Source organism: Octodon degus, unplaced genomic scaffold (genome assembly GCF_000260255.1).
Source record: "Octodon degus isolate 3935 unplaced genomic scaffold, OctDeg1.0 scaffold00153, whole genome shotgun sequence".
Lineage (NCBI taxonomy): Eukaryota > Metazoa > Chordata > Mammalia > Rodentia > Octodontidae > Octodon > Octodon degus.
In genome coordinates this window covers 5,729,977-5,744,116 of record NW_004524729.1, presented here as the reverse complement: position 1 = coordinate 5,744,116, position 14,140 = coordinate 5,729,977, and the positions used below count along the sequence as shown (strand labels likewise).

The following is a 14,140-nucleotide window of genomic DNA, read 5'->3' as shown; positions in this document are numbered from 1 at the left end:
TGCCTGCCCGCTCACCCATCCCGGGCTCCTGCCTGCCCGCTCACCCATCCCGGGCTCCTGCCTGCCCGCTCACCCATCCCGGGCTCCTGCCTGCCTCAGGGGCCTTGGCCCTCCAGGGATGGGGCGGATGGTGAGCTCTGCAGAGAGGAAGGCCACACAGGATGTGTCTCAGGCGGGTTGCACGAGCGGGCTCCTGCACAGTGGCGTCTCCTCTCACCTCCTGCCATCAGCACCCAGAGCGGGGGCCGCTCCTCGTGGCTCCTAGCTGTGTGTGTGAATGAGCGTGCAACAAGTGTGTGAGCCCAAGTTTGTGGCTATGTACCAGGCCTCACGGCGAAGGGGACACACGAAGCAATGGTGTCCCTCACGTGGGCTGTAGTGGACCCTGCCACATGCTCACACATGCACACGCATATCCACGCTCACCCATGTCCACGGGCACACACACATGTATGCACACACACAAGCGCACCTTGCTCCAGCGGCCTCGACGCCCTGCTGCACACACTGCGCTCGCTGAATGGTCCTCCCCCTGCCTGGAGGACGTCACCACCTTGTGCTTTGGTGCTGCGGCCCAGACACGCTCTGCCCTTTCAGGAAAAGAAGATCTTCGCTATCTGCGGACACTACCCAGTGATCCGGGCCACTCTGCGGAGGAAGGGCTGGGTGGAGAAGAAGTCCCACTTCCTGCCCAAGATCCTCCCAGGCCCCGAGGATGAAGATGTGGGCATCACTGGTAGAGTTTTAGGGACCCCTGGTCCTCTGCGCAGGGGGTCATGTGTGAGGATGCCCACGCCTGCTGGGGTCCAACCCGCTACCCTGCCAGCTCTGGTGTCTTATCTAGTACTGGTCGCTTCCTGGCATCCCCAGGTCCACACCTGGCCCTGGCCATCCCTCTTCAAGCCCCAGCTCCTGGCAGTCTGCCCCCAGGCTCCCACAGTCCTGCTGGTCATCCCCCAGCCTTTGACCAGCGGGTCTGCCCTGGATGGGTCTCTGTGACTATGGGAGATCAAACACCCCCTCCTGCTCACCTTTTATCCTGAGAGTCTGCTGCACTCACCCAAGGATGGCTGGGCCCCCAGGGTCCCAGGCACAGTGCTGGTGGGTGAGAGCAGGGGCCCCACTAGGGAGCGGGCACCTGGGGTGACCATGCTGCCATCTGTCTGCTGTGGGGACTGTGTGGGGCCGGGACCCATAGGGTGGCACCAGCATCTCTCTTGCACATGTCATCTGCAGATGGCAAACGTGTCAAGGTCCAGGAAGATCAGGAAATGACTTCAAGGAAAGCAGAAGACATCCATGATGCGATGGTAGGTGAGCTGGCCTCTGCCCTCCCACCAGCACCCTCTTGGGGCCTGCGTCGCTGGGGAGGTTGGCAGACAGGAGTCACTACGGCCTCTGCTCCAGCAGCCAGGAGCCCTGGGGTGGGGTCAGCTGTCCGAGCTGGAGGGGCCTAGAGAAGCTGGCTTCCTCTGTGCCCCATAAAGGGCCACAGCAGGCACCTGTAAGTCCTCCATGAGTATGGGACCACGGGGTGCTCTGAGGCCAGGGCTAGGGTGACAGCCAGGCCTGCAGGAGCTTGCTGCATATGGCAGCGGTCCCCACCCTGCCACCACACCAGAGGTGGCTCCTCTGGGGCTCAGCCCACTGCACTCCTCCCTGAAGAGGACATAAAGGCTAATCCCAGCACTCTGGGAGGCTGAGGCAGGGGAATTTCAAGTCGAGTCCAGCATGGACAACTTAGCAACTTAGTGGAAGCTGGTTTCAAAATAAAAGATGGAGAGGTGGCACAGTGCAAGGCTGTGGGTTCAATCCCCAGGACCTGAAAAGAAAAAAAGAGAAGAGAAGAAAAAAGAAAAAAGAAAAAAGTTAACTACAAAGTGGGAGAAGATACTTGTAGTACGTATAATTTTAAAAACCAAGTTGCATGTAAGAACATGAGAAGAAACAGAATGTGACTTACAGAAAAACAGGCAGACAGGGCGGCCCACCTCCAGGGGCCAGTGAGCCCAGGGCCGTAAGCTGTGCCGGAGTAGTGCGCACTCTTACCTAGTCTGCTGGGCGTTCCTGCAAGGGAACCCCAGGACCGTTTGACTCACCTGGTCCAGGCGCCCTGTTGAGTGAGGGTCTTCCTGCTGTGCACCCCAGGCCTGGCAGAAATGCTGAGTGCATGAGACAGGCCCTCGCCTGCTCCCTTCTTTCCAGGCCCTGCTCCTTTCAGGGCTTAACATCACCTCCCAAGGCCTGGGACTCCGGCACACATTTCTGGGGACCCACTCAGACCACAGCTGCTGCTCTGGGAAAGCCCCACATGTAGCCATGAAGGGAAGCAGGGTCTCAGCTCAGCCTGTGTGACCAGGGCTGGGCACCAGCAGCTTCCAGCGTCTCGGGACAGACACCCACTTCCATGCACAGCCCAGGGCCGGCTCCAGGCTGAGCCCTGTTGGTCTTCTGGTGGTGTAGCAGGGCCTAAACCGCATTTCTTGGGCTCCTCCCTCAGCTTCCCTTGCCTCCCAGGGGCCTTCTCCTTCAAGGTGAGGACGTCAGTCTGTGAACTTGGGGACAGAGCCTCCTCCAGACTGAGGGGAGAGATGCAGGCAGCAGTGGGCAGGGCAGGGTGATGCCGGAGATTCCACTCTGCCGCTGATAGGCGGGGAGCAAGACGGGGAGTGGCCCCATGCTGGGCGCCACCAGGGACCAGAGCAGCAGACTTCCAGCGTGGGACCTGGAGCTGGGTCCGCAGACACACACAGGTGCTCTTGTCCATGTGGCCCACATGCCTGCACATGCCTGCTGTGGGAGCTGACCCAGAAGTGTCTTTGCCAAGGCAGGGGTCAGGGGCTACCACGGACTTTGGAGTGTGTTTTTTCATGGTTAGAAGTTTGGAGCAAACACTTGCCACTGCTTGTAAACAGAAAGTCATCAACAGCAAAGGCACCAGCCACAGGTGTCCACTATACCCCAGATCCCCCTGCCCTGCTCTGTACAGTGGGAGATCTCACCTCACAGGGGCAGGGAGGAGCCACCCAGGAGCTTTGTTCCTGTGGGCTCTGCTCTGGGTCACAGAGCATCCTGGTCACCAAGTGATGACAGGTGGCACACCCTTTAGCTGCACCTGGTCACCTGGGGAGGGCAGCTCAGACCACATGCTGGGCCCAGGCAGAGGACACAGCTCCGAAGCTGCTTCCACACCAGCATGGGTGGGCCATCAGAAGTGTGTGGCCCACAGCTGAGATGGAGCGCCGGGTTAGAATGTTGCCGGCCACACCACTCCGGATGACCTGAGAGCTATACGCTGAGCTGCAGGACAGCCCTGATTGCTTGCTTTTCATTTGGACATGGCTTTCGCCTGCTACTGCTCAGGCCGGGCTCAAACCTGTGATCCTCCTGCCTCAGCCACCAGAGCACGGGGACCACAGGCATGCGCCCGCCACCACACCTGGCTTTTGGCATTGTGCCAACTGTCCAGCAGAAAGGGGAACTGTGAACACAGGGTGTTGATGGAGGTTTCTCCTTGCCAGTCCAGGCTGGTAAAGAATGAGACGCCGTACTTCCTCTGGACCATCAAAAGGGACATCGTGGACTATCATAACCTGAGCTCTGACCAGATGCTGAACCACTACGCGAAGACATCGTCCTTCACCACCAAGGTGACTGCTTGGGGTGGCTGCTCTCTGCTCCCTGACTGCTTCCGTGTGGCCCCACCCCACCCTGGGGCATCCCGCTTCTGCCCCTCTCTGCCCTGCGCTGTGTCTGGGTGGTCCTGGGGCCTCCTCAGGCCACACAGGCCAAGCCCAAGCAGGTACCCAGCTGGGCAGGCGCTGGCTTCCCTGTGGGCCCTGACTCTTCTGTCCCTGGAGATCGGGCTGTGTGTGAACATGCGGAGCCTGCCGTGGTTCGTCCAGGCCAACCCTGACGCCTTCTTCCCGCGCTGCTACAGCCTGTGCGTGGAGAGTGAGAAGCAGGAGTTCGTGGGTGAGTGAGGGCCTCCGGGGACCTCTGCTGCCTGGGCTGGGTGGCGGGGAGGAGCAGGGCAGGGGCCTGGAGGCCCAGCTCGGCTCTGCGCCAGGCTGCAGAGGGGCTGCAGACTTGGCTCTGGGGCAGGACCTCGGAGTCCGAGTTGGAACTCGGTTGTGGGGGTGGGGCCTAGGGAGGACCAGGGAGAGGACAGGCGGGGGCAGGACGGAGCTCCAGTAGGCCGCGGCGCCTTGCAGATGACTTCCGGCGCACCATGGCCTCCAGCATCCTCAAGTGGGTCGTCAGCCACCAGAGCTGCACCAGAAGCAACGCCAGGAGCCAGAAGGAGGAGGCCGGGCCTAGTGAAGAGGGCAGCAGGACAGGTGAGGGGGACAGGCCCCGGGAACGTCAGGGCAGCGTCCTCATGTGTCATGGGTATCTGAACACCCCCAGGACCCGAGGCAAGGTCATCTCCGATTCATGATGTGCCTCGCAGTTTGTGTATCTGGACGTCACAGCCATCCTGCTGCAGGGCACAGTGGTGGCCTCATCCCGTGTCGCTCGGGGTCCCAGGACCCAGAAGCCACCGTGGCTCTGCAGAGGGGCCTGAGGAATGTAGGGACACAAGGGTCCGCTTTAATAAAATGTACTTTTTAGAATACTTTAGGTTTGTGGCAAAGCTGCGCAAAAGCTCAGAGGCTTCCTCTCTGACTGGTCCCCGGCCCAGCTGGCCCCATGCTGGTCCCCACCTGGGCAGTGCCCTGGCCACAATGGCATGAGACAGATGTTGGTGCATTGTTGCTGCTCTGCGGTTCCTGAGACTGAACCAGGGCACCTGAGCTACATCCCAACTTTTTTCCTCTGAGATGGCCTGGGTAGGTTGCCGACACTCAGCTTACGCGTGGTCTCATGCCTCTGCCTTCCAAGTAACTCAGAATCCAGATGAGGGCTGCCATGCCCATGACTGCATCATAGTGCTAAGGAGTGTTCTGAGCACAGTGATTGTGACTCGGGCAGCCCCAGGCCCCCACAGGTGAAGAAGGGAACACACGTAGGCTGGATGCGGACACGGAAAGATCGCTGAAGTCTGAGCAGTAGTTTTGTTGTGACTATCTATCTTCGTGTGAAGCTCAAGCTATGGAACTGGCACTACTTGCCCCACTGCCTGCTGGGCTTCCTCCAGGAAACTGCTGGTGCTCTTCTGGTCCTTGGCTTGGCTTTCCCAGAGTGTTGTATGGTTGGAATCACACGGGCTGTCGCCTTTTCCGACTGGCCCCGTTGTGTAGCGGCAAACATTTAGGGTTCGTGGCGTCTTTTCCTGGCTCAGCAGCTCGACAGCACTCAGCAAGGTCTGGCTGGGCCTCGTCTGTGTCCCCCGCCCCACCCGTCCCTGCCCGAGGGCCATCTTGGTGCGTCCAGGCACCAGCAGTAGGAAGTGTGGACGTCTGTGTGCACACATGTTTTCAGCTCTTTTAGCCAAGTGATAGGGAGTGCGGCTGCCAGGTGATACAGCAAGCGCCTGATTAGTTTTAAGAAGCTCTTGCTGTTCGCCGTGCTGCCTCCCAGCCACATGTGCAAGGCCCCACTGCTTCCCCTCTTCATCTGCAGTGTTCTGGAGTCCTGCCCCTCCACTAGGCCTGCCGTGGCATCACACCCTTGTGTCAGTGTGCAGTTCACAGCGACACATACTGCGCTGCGTCCTTTTACGCGCCCTCTGCCCTCTGTCCACCTCCTCTGCTAAGTGGTCCTCTCGCTTGCTCGGTTTTAAACTGGGTTGTTCATTTTCTTCCTGTTGAATGCCAAGGCTCGTTGTCCACTCTGGATGCTGCCTCTGTGAACTGTGTACAGCTCTGCTCTCCCAGATTTCCAAGTCTTCCCATTTTCCGCATTCCCAGAGGCCGGTGATGCCCTGGGAGTTAACTTTGGTGACAGGAGGGACACTAGTTTTGTTGTGCTTGAGCATCCAGCCGCTGCAACATTGCTGGCTGACGAGCCTGCCTTTGCTCCCTCGCTTCTTCTGTCCCCGTGTTTGCAGCGGTCTTTTTTGGACTCTGTTCTGTTCCAGGAATCTGTGTACTTGTTCAGCAAAAGCTCAGTCCTCAGCTGTGCCGAGGTGCAGCTCTGGAGGGCAGGCAAGGCCGGTGCTCTGACTCTGCCCTTCCTTAAGGCTGAGTTGGGTGTCCTGGGTAACTGGCCCCTGCACATAACTGAGAACCAGTTTGCTCAAGTTTGTGCAATAACTTGGTGTGATTTTTTTTTTTTGTTTGTTTTTTGTTTTTTGTTTTTTGGTGGAACCCGGGATTGAACTCAGGCCCTTGTGCTTGCTGTGATTTTGATTGGATTGTGTAGAGGCCAAGATGGGAAGAATTGGTGGATATCTTAATAAAACTGAGTGTCTCCTACTGTATACATGACATTTCTCTCCACTCGTTTAGTGGACAGCATTCTCCAGAGTTTTGTAGTTTTCTGCATATAGACCTTATACGTATTTTTAGTGGTATTTGTACCTAGGTATTTCATCCTGAGGCTGCTCCTGTAATGGCATTTTGTCTGAATTTCAAATTCCAACTGTTCATTGCTGTTGTATAGGAAAATGATTAACTACTGGGCTGGGGAGATAGCTCAGTAGAATAAGTGCTTGCCTGGCAAGTGCAAGGGCCTGAGTTCAATCCCCAGTTCCACCAAAAAACAAACAAACAAAAAACCAACCAACGAACAAAACATGTAATCACTTATTACCTCTAGGGATTTTTGTTTTATTTTGTTTTCCTTTGATTCCTTTATTTTTTTCCTTCTGTATACTTTTCTTGTCTTACAGCTTTGCCAAGGGTTTCCAGCACAATGTTGAAAAGCCACTATAGGCGGGCATAGCCTTGTCTTTTTCCTTATCTAGCAAGAAGGCTACTAATTTCTTACCCTTAAGCATGGTGCTAGTTCTCCATACTTGTAGTGATTCCTTATTATGTTGAAGAAGCTTTCCCAGTGTGCTAACAGTTCTTAACACCAATGGCAGCTGGATCTTGTCACGTCTTTTGTCGTCTCATGGTGTAACTTTTTTTGCCTGTTGATGGGATCTGTTTGTGTTTGAGTCAAGCTTGCAGTCATCAGATGTAGGACAGTGACGGATATTCAGACTAGAAAGGTGAAATAACAAGTTTATTGCTCCAAGCAACAGTCCAGGTGACAGCCAGGGACAGGACATCAGGATGGAGACCAAGGAAGCGTCAGGTGAGCTGCAGATGTCAAACCAGCCTTTTATAACCTGTGCAAATCCTGATCCATTGTGTATAGTTACTTTTCTGCTGTGGGATTAAATTTGCTCATTTTGGATCAATGTTCAGAGAGACACAGATCTGCAGCTTCTTGTCCTCCTAATGGTCTTAGCATCAAGGTAGTGTGACCTCACTGGATAAGTTCAGAAGCGCTCCTGCGCTTCCGCCTTCCAGAAGAGGCTGTGGAGACGTGCTATAATGTCTCCTTGCATGTCAATTTCCTGTACTAGTTAGCTTTTCATTGCTGTGGCAAAATACCTGAAAAACAATTTAACGGAAGCAAGGGTTTGTTCGTGGTTCCGAGGCTGCGGCCGAGGTCAGCGGTTCCACGGCGTGGGGATTGCGGTGAGCCAGGAGCACGCCAGCAGCAGGTGTGGGAGGAGGCCTGGAGGCGGGAGGCGAGGGACAGCCCGAGCCCCCGACCGAGCCCGCGACCCCCCAGCAGCCACTCCCTGAGCTGGCCTCACTCTGCTCCCGCGCTGCAGAGGCGGGGCTCTCGGAAGGGGAGGGACCAAAGGGCTTTCACGCATCGCGGGGAACGGCGGGCGGGACGAGAGTCCGCCGTGCATGCGCCAGGATTTCCCCCCAACCTGCCTGGGCCTGGTTACCCACGTCTGGGAAGCTTTTTAGCTTTTGACTGGAATTTCTTTGTACATACGGCACATTATGTAGTTAGTCTAAATGTCCCCTGAAAGCCTCAAGCGCTCATCAGTGGGGCTTTGGGGGCCTGACTGGACTGTGAGGACATGATACCCATCAGTGAATTTATTTGTTAACAGTGATTTGGGAGGTGAAGCCTGATTGGAGGAGGTGGCTGCTGGGGGCGTGGCCTGGTGGGGTTAGTCCTGTCCCTCGCGGTCACTCGGCTGGCGTCTGCCCCGCCCGGGCCGTCGTCCTCTGCTGTCCCCTCTGCTCCCTGCCTCGGAGCCAGCTGCCTGCGGACGCAGACTATGGGCGACAATAACCTCTTCTTCTTTAACATGTGGGTGTCGGCCGTTTTGTCCCAGCAATGAGAACGTGGCCAAGACGAGTCCTGTCCCGACCGGTCCCGGCCGGTTGCCCAGGGTGTTGTCCTCGGCATGCGGGTGGCCCCGGTGGCTCTGGTGGCCCCGGTGGCTCCGTGGCGCCGCTCGCCTTTCTGATGATAGTGATTGGCGTTTTCTGCCTTGTTCCTCAGCCTGGCTAAAGGCTTACTAATTTTACTGCTCTTTTCGAAGAGCTAGCTTTGGGTTTCATAGATTTTTTTTTCTCCCTATTGACTTCTGGCTTTGAATTGTATTAATTTCCACCTTGATTTTTTTTTTTTTTAGATGAAAATATTTCTTTCTTTATTTTTTTTTAATTTTAATTTTATTTTTTTTTTATTTTTCAACAAATAATACACTGCATATATTCTTCTTAGTGGTTAATTGCTGTACAAGATGTGGACTTGTGATCCTATTTACAAACACCATTAGAGCAAATCATTCTATTCATTAACAGAATGTAACTATATATCTATCCCAACCACTTTGAATACACAGATACAAAATGGACATTCATCTGTATACCCCATTTTTTCTAAGTTCCGTTATTGAATATTATAGGTGTGTAAACTCAGCAAAATATTCTAAAAGAGTCCAGTAGCCCATAATAGCATTGGGTCTTCTGTTTAACTGGCAATGTCAGAAATTATTGACCTGAGTCCCCCACAGCTCATCTTAACAGCATGGCTTTATTTCTTATAATTTCGTCTTCATACTTTTCTGCTGGATAGTTAAGACCAAGGTAAAGCAGGAGGACCTATGCAACGAGAGTTGTAGCTTTTTGGTCTGAGAAGGTCAGTGAAATGCCCTCAGGATTCCACCTTGATTTTTATTACTCTTCTTTTGCTTACTCTGGATTTAACTTGTTCATTTTTTGATTTCCTGAAGTGAGGTGGAATCTTAGATCATTAATTTATCCCTTTTTATTTTCTATTTATAAAGCATTAGGTAGTTTGCATTTCCTTCTAAGCACTGCTGTTGCATCCTGCAAATTTTGGTTAAGTTTGACAAGTTGTGTTTTCATTGTCATTTAGTTCAGTCTTTCTTTTTATCTATTTTTTCAGTACTGGGGATTGAACTCAGGGCTTTACCACTGAGCTATATCTCCAACCCATTTTAGTTTTTATTTTGGGACAAGATCTTGCTGAGTCACCACGTTTCCAAGGCCCGGCTTGAACTTGTGATACTTCTACCTCGACCTCCCCGAGTGCTGCAATGACAGGCAGGCACCACCACACCTGGCTTCAAATTTCTCTTTTTAGAATTGTATTCTTTAATCTCCAAGTGCTTCAAGAGTCCCCAGATATCTTTGTCTTATTGATTTCCATTTTAATCCCCTTGTGGTCTGAGAGCAGACACTGGTTTCTTGGGTTTTTTGAATTTGTTAATGTCTGTTTCATGGCCAGACTGTGGCCCATGTTGGTGAATGTTCTGCATGAACTTAAGATGTGTGTGCGCTGCTGTGATTGGAGAGCTGTGTGGGCATCAGTGGTGTCCAGCTGATGGGTAGTGTGTGCACTGTGTCCTCACTGACCAACTGCTGGACTTGTCACGTCCACAATAGTGTGGAAATTTTACTATCATGACAGTGTATCTTATTTTGTCCTTGAAGTTCTATCAGCTTTTCCCTTGTGCTTTTTTTTTTTAAAATGCATTTTGTACAGGATCTCGCTACTAAGCTTGGACTCATAGTGATCCTCCTGTCTCAGCCTCCCTAGCGCTGGGATTACAGGCATGAGCCACATGCCTGGTTCCTGGCCAGAATGGTATACGGTACCAGGGATTGAACTCAGGACTTTGCCCTTGCCAGGCAGTCTCTTATGCTGCTGAGCTATCTCCCCAGCCCCAGCATAATGTGTCTTTTGATCTAATATCTCTTTCTAGCGTTTCTTAGAGAAGCACATGCGGTTTGGTCTTGCTTCATGGACTCTGGCAACCCGTCTTGTAGTTTGTGCACTTAGGCCACTAGCATTTCATGATCTCTGGGCCTCTGCTCCCCTTTTCTGCCTGTCACCTGTTCCTGTTCTTCCATCCTCCTTTGGAGTTGGCACCACCAGCAGGTCCATGCCCAGCTTGCTTTCCTGCCCTGCCTAGCTGTGGAGGCCTCTGCCTGCTCGCCTGTGCTTCCGAGTCTCCAGCTGTGGGGATGCTGGCTTTGCCTCTGACCTCTCTTCTCCAGAGAGTAGCTGATTTTTTTTTTTCTGTTTATTCAGCTCTTCCTGGTAGGAGGGAGTGGTGACGTCCCCTCTCTTCCATCTTTGAAACTAGAGGTACCATTGTTCTCTGTGAGCTGGTTTACTTTTGTTCTGGGGATTTCAGGCTCAAACCTGCCCACTGTAACCTCTGCAGCTGTCGCATGGTTGCTGAGCTTGTGCCCCCACCTGTCCCGGGGAGACCCCTGGGCTCCCCACAGCAGGGCCAGCAGGGGTGCTTCTCAGCCTGCAGCCTGCACTCTGGGGCGGTTGAGACCCACCTTCTCACACCTGTCCTGAGACCTAGTGGTGCTCCTGTGTCCTGGGGCCTCACGACCCAGCACAGACTCGGGAGCCCGTGCCCTGCGACGTGCTCTGGTTCTGGGGGTGACGCTCGCAGCAGGCTGAGGGCACTGCCTAGCACAGGTGGCATTCTGGGTGCCCTGCAGCTTGGGGTGTGTGCCGTGTCCCTGCGGCAGACCCCCCAGCGCCAGTGCTTGGGTTCCAGATCCTGAGGGTGCCATGAAGAAGCTCAGGGGTCTCCCGGGACAGCTGGTGGATGTGGCCTGCCGGGTGTGCCAGGCCTACCTGGGGCAGCGGGAGCATGAGGACATCGACGGGCTGGCGAGAAGCGTGGAGGGCCTGACCGAGGCCGAGTGGAGCACCCTGACCCAGCAGTACTACGCCCTGGTCCGGTGAGATGCGCAGGTGGGGACTCGGGCGTCCGTCTGGGCATCGGGCACCCAGATTCCTGCTGCCCATCCCCCGACCCCGCTGGCTTATCAAGAGGACAGCGCCTCGGCGCCTCTGGAGGGATGTCACCTCTGCACCTTTGTAGCCATTTCCTTTTTGGTCTCATTTGAACCCGCAGCAGCCCTAGAAGTTCTGTTCTGTTTGTGGCCAGGCTACCTGGATTGCTCTGGTGGGTGGCTGGGCTCTGGCAGGCCCTGTTGGCCCTCCTTGCTCCAGGCCCACATCCTCAGTCTGGGTCCAGCACCATGCACCCGCGAAGAGGACAATGCCAGGGGAAGAAGAGCCCATGCTTTTGAGGGCCTGAGACAGCCCCCACACCAGGGCATTTTGACTTTAATCCTTTCCCTGGATGGCTCAGATAGCTCCCTTTCTGTCCAGTGACGTACAGTGTGCATGTCGTCAGGGTGCATGGTGTGTGATTCCAGTGTGCACGTGGATGAGACCTTGCTGTTGCTCATCTATCTAGCTGTTCCCCATCAAGGTCATTTCCAGTCCCTTGAAGCCCGGCTCAGCCTTCCCAGGCAGAGCCCCGCAAATCGGCAAATCGCCCATCAGCTGGCTGCCTGGGAGCAGAGCATGCATGCCGGGTTCACTAGAGGCTGTGCTCTAAAAAGGCCATTCGGTGTCCCCTGGTTGTCACCTGCTTCTTCTCTGACGTACCCCAGAGGGGGGTGTAAGCCTCAGCCATTGGAGGCCCTGCGCTTCTCCCTGGACGCCGGGGGCTGCCGGCTCACGCTGACACAGAGGGAGCCAGTGAGTCAGAGCTGTGCTCCTCGCCATGCCCCAGACCCTCCCTCCTGCTCTCAGGGTGCTCTCTGCCTCCACGAGTCCTCCTCGGAGTCCTGCTGCTTCCTAGTAGTGGGACAGCCACGTTGGCTTTCTGCAGATCAGTGTTTGCAAGGTGTATGTCTTCTGTTAACCTTTGTAGTCTGCTGGTGCCTTTATAATTCAACTCTGTCTCCTGCAAAGAGCACCTGTTAATGGCGGGTCTTGCGCTTGCCCCACTGACAGTTCTCTTCTGTGAATCCGAATGCTTGCTCTATTTGCACTGGGTTGTTACTGGGGACCAGAGTGTGGGCTCCTTCGCACTCCCCAGGCGCCACTGTTCCTGTCTGTGCCCACCGCACCCTGGCAGTCACCCACTGCTAACCCTTGTGCTTAGCCCTGGACGCTCCTGTGGGAGCTACGGACTTTGCACATTGTGTATCATCTTTGGCCTATTTCAGTCCACCTAAACCTGTTTTCGCCTCTTTCTGGGCAATTTCAAGACTGTCACATGGTTCGCTTCCTTTTTTTTTTTTTTAATTTTTTTTTTATTTATTTTTGAGAGAGAGAGAGAGAGAGAGAGTGTGTGTGTGTGTGTGTGTGTGTGTGTGTGGCCAGCTCAGCCCACCAGGGGGCGGGGCTGGCTGGCATGTGGTGCTGGGGGATTGAACCGCGGTCCCTGATGCTTTGCTAAGCTTGTTCTAAGTAGGTGCCCTAGACCACTGAGCCATCTCTCCAGCCCGGTTCGCTTCCTTTTTGCCTGGCGTGTTGCTTCACATCTATGTTGGCTGTAAAGCCCACAGGCTCTTGCTGTGTGAAAGTATTGCTGTGGCATTGGTCTGCTCCGCGACCGCCTCTTCCGGGCTTCTTTTCCTCTGCACCTGCAGTGCCATCTGAGAGTGTCTTTCAGCCTGAGCCAGCAGCCACTATGTCCTGGAGCCCCTTTCTCCTGTGGAGGAGCCCTCCCTTCTAGTTTGTCCTGCTGTTCTTTTTCTTCTTCCCTCCTTCATTAGTGAGAATTGAACCCAAGGGTGCTGTACCACTGAGTTCCTTTAATTTTGAGATAAGGTCTCACTAAGTTGTCCAGGCTGGCCTTGAACTTGGCAACCCTCCTGCCTCAGCCTCCCAGAGTGCTAGGCTCCGCATCTGTCCTCTTGGCTCCACGAGATGCCGACCAGTGTCTGCATCGTCACAGGCAGTACCACAGCCTGGCCACCTCACATCACCCTCCCGATCAGCGGCGTAACTCAGTGTGCCCCCGTCTCACTCAGCACATGCCTCCTCTGTGCTCAGGGGACATCAGCGTGCTCCGCACATTCACTCGTACATGTGTGTGTGTCCCCCCCCGCCCCCGCCTGCATTTGCTCAGCAGCCGAGTACTACTGGGGCACTGAAGCCTGCTTTAGGGCTTAGCCCAGTGTGTTCTGTTTGGTAATGTTGCTCGCAGGTTTGTTTGGTTTTGTGGTTTGGGGGGCATGGAAGGTTGGGGGGTTGGTCTCAAAAAGCCTGCTTTTTTCTTCATTCTCTGAGAGACATTTTCTCTGGAATAAGATTCTCCATTGCAAAGCCTGGCTCAGCGTGTCAGCAAACGCAGCACTGTTCTTGGGCAACTGCCGCCACCTTCGTTCATTTGTTCGTTCTTTCTTTCTTTCCTCTTCCTGTTCCTCTTCTTGTTGTTCTTCCTCTTCCTCTTCTTCCCCTTCCTGTTCTTCTTCTTCCCCTTCCTGTTCCTCTTCTTCCCCTTCCCGTTCCTCCTCTTCTTCTTCCCCTTCCTGTTCCTCTTCTTCCCCTTCCTGTTCCTCTTCTTCCTGTTCCTGTTCTTCTTCCTCTTCCTGTTCCTGTTTCTCTTCTTCCCCTTCCTGTCTCTCTTCCTGTTCCTCTTCTTCCTATTCCTGTTCCTGTTCCTCTTCTTCCTATTCCTGTTCCTGTTCCTCTTCTTCCCCTTCCTGTTTCTTTTCCTGTTCCTCTTCCTCTTCCTGTTCCTCTTCCTATTCCTGTTCCTGTTCTTCTTCTTCCTGTTCTTCTTCCTGTTCCTGTTCCTGTTCGTCTTCTTCCCCTTCCTGTTCCTGTTCCTCTTCCTTTTCCTGTTCTTGTTCCTCTTCTTCCTCTTCCTGTTCCTCTTCTTCCCCTTCCTGTTTCTCTTCCTCTTCCTCTTCCTGTTCTTGTTCCTCTTCTT

The 14,140-nt window shown here is 54.3% G+C and overlaps 1 protein-coding gene across 1 annotated transcript in view; it reads left to right on the top strand.

Annotated features, from left to right (window-relative positions):
• The window catches only part of Ttll8 (tubulin tyrosine ligase like 8), a 33,257-nt gene that overhangs the window by 4,685 nt on the left and 14,432 nt on the right, over positions 1–14,140 (top strand). The window contains exons 4-9 of the mRNA XM_004642469.2: positions 598–736; positions 1,237–1,310; positions 3,522–3,650; positions 3,861–3,975; positions 4,215–4,340; positions 10,955–11,141. Of these exons, the coding sequence (XP_004642526.1) occupies positions 598–736; positions 1,237–1,310; positions 3,522–3,650; positions 3,861–3,975; positions 4,215–4,340; positions 10,955–11,141 (770 nt within the window). The remainder of the gene's footprint in view (positions 1–597; positions 737–1,236; positions 1,311–3,521; positions 3,651–3,860; positions 3,976–4,214; positions 4,341–10,954; positions 11,142–14,140) is intronic.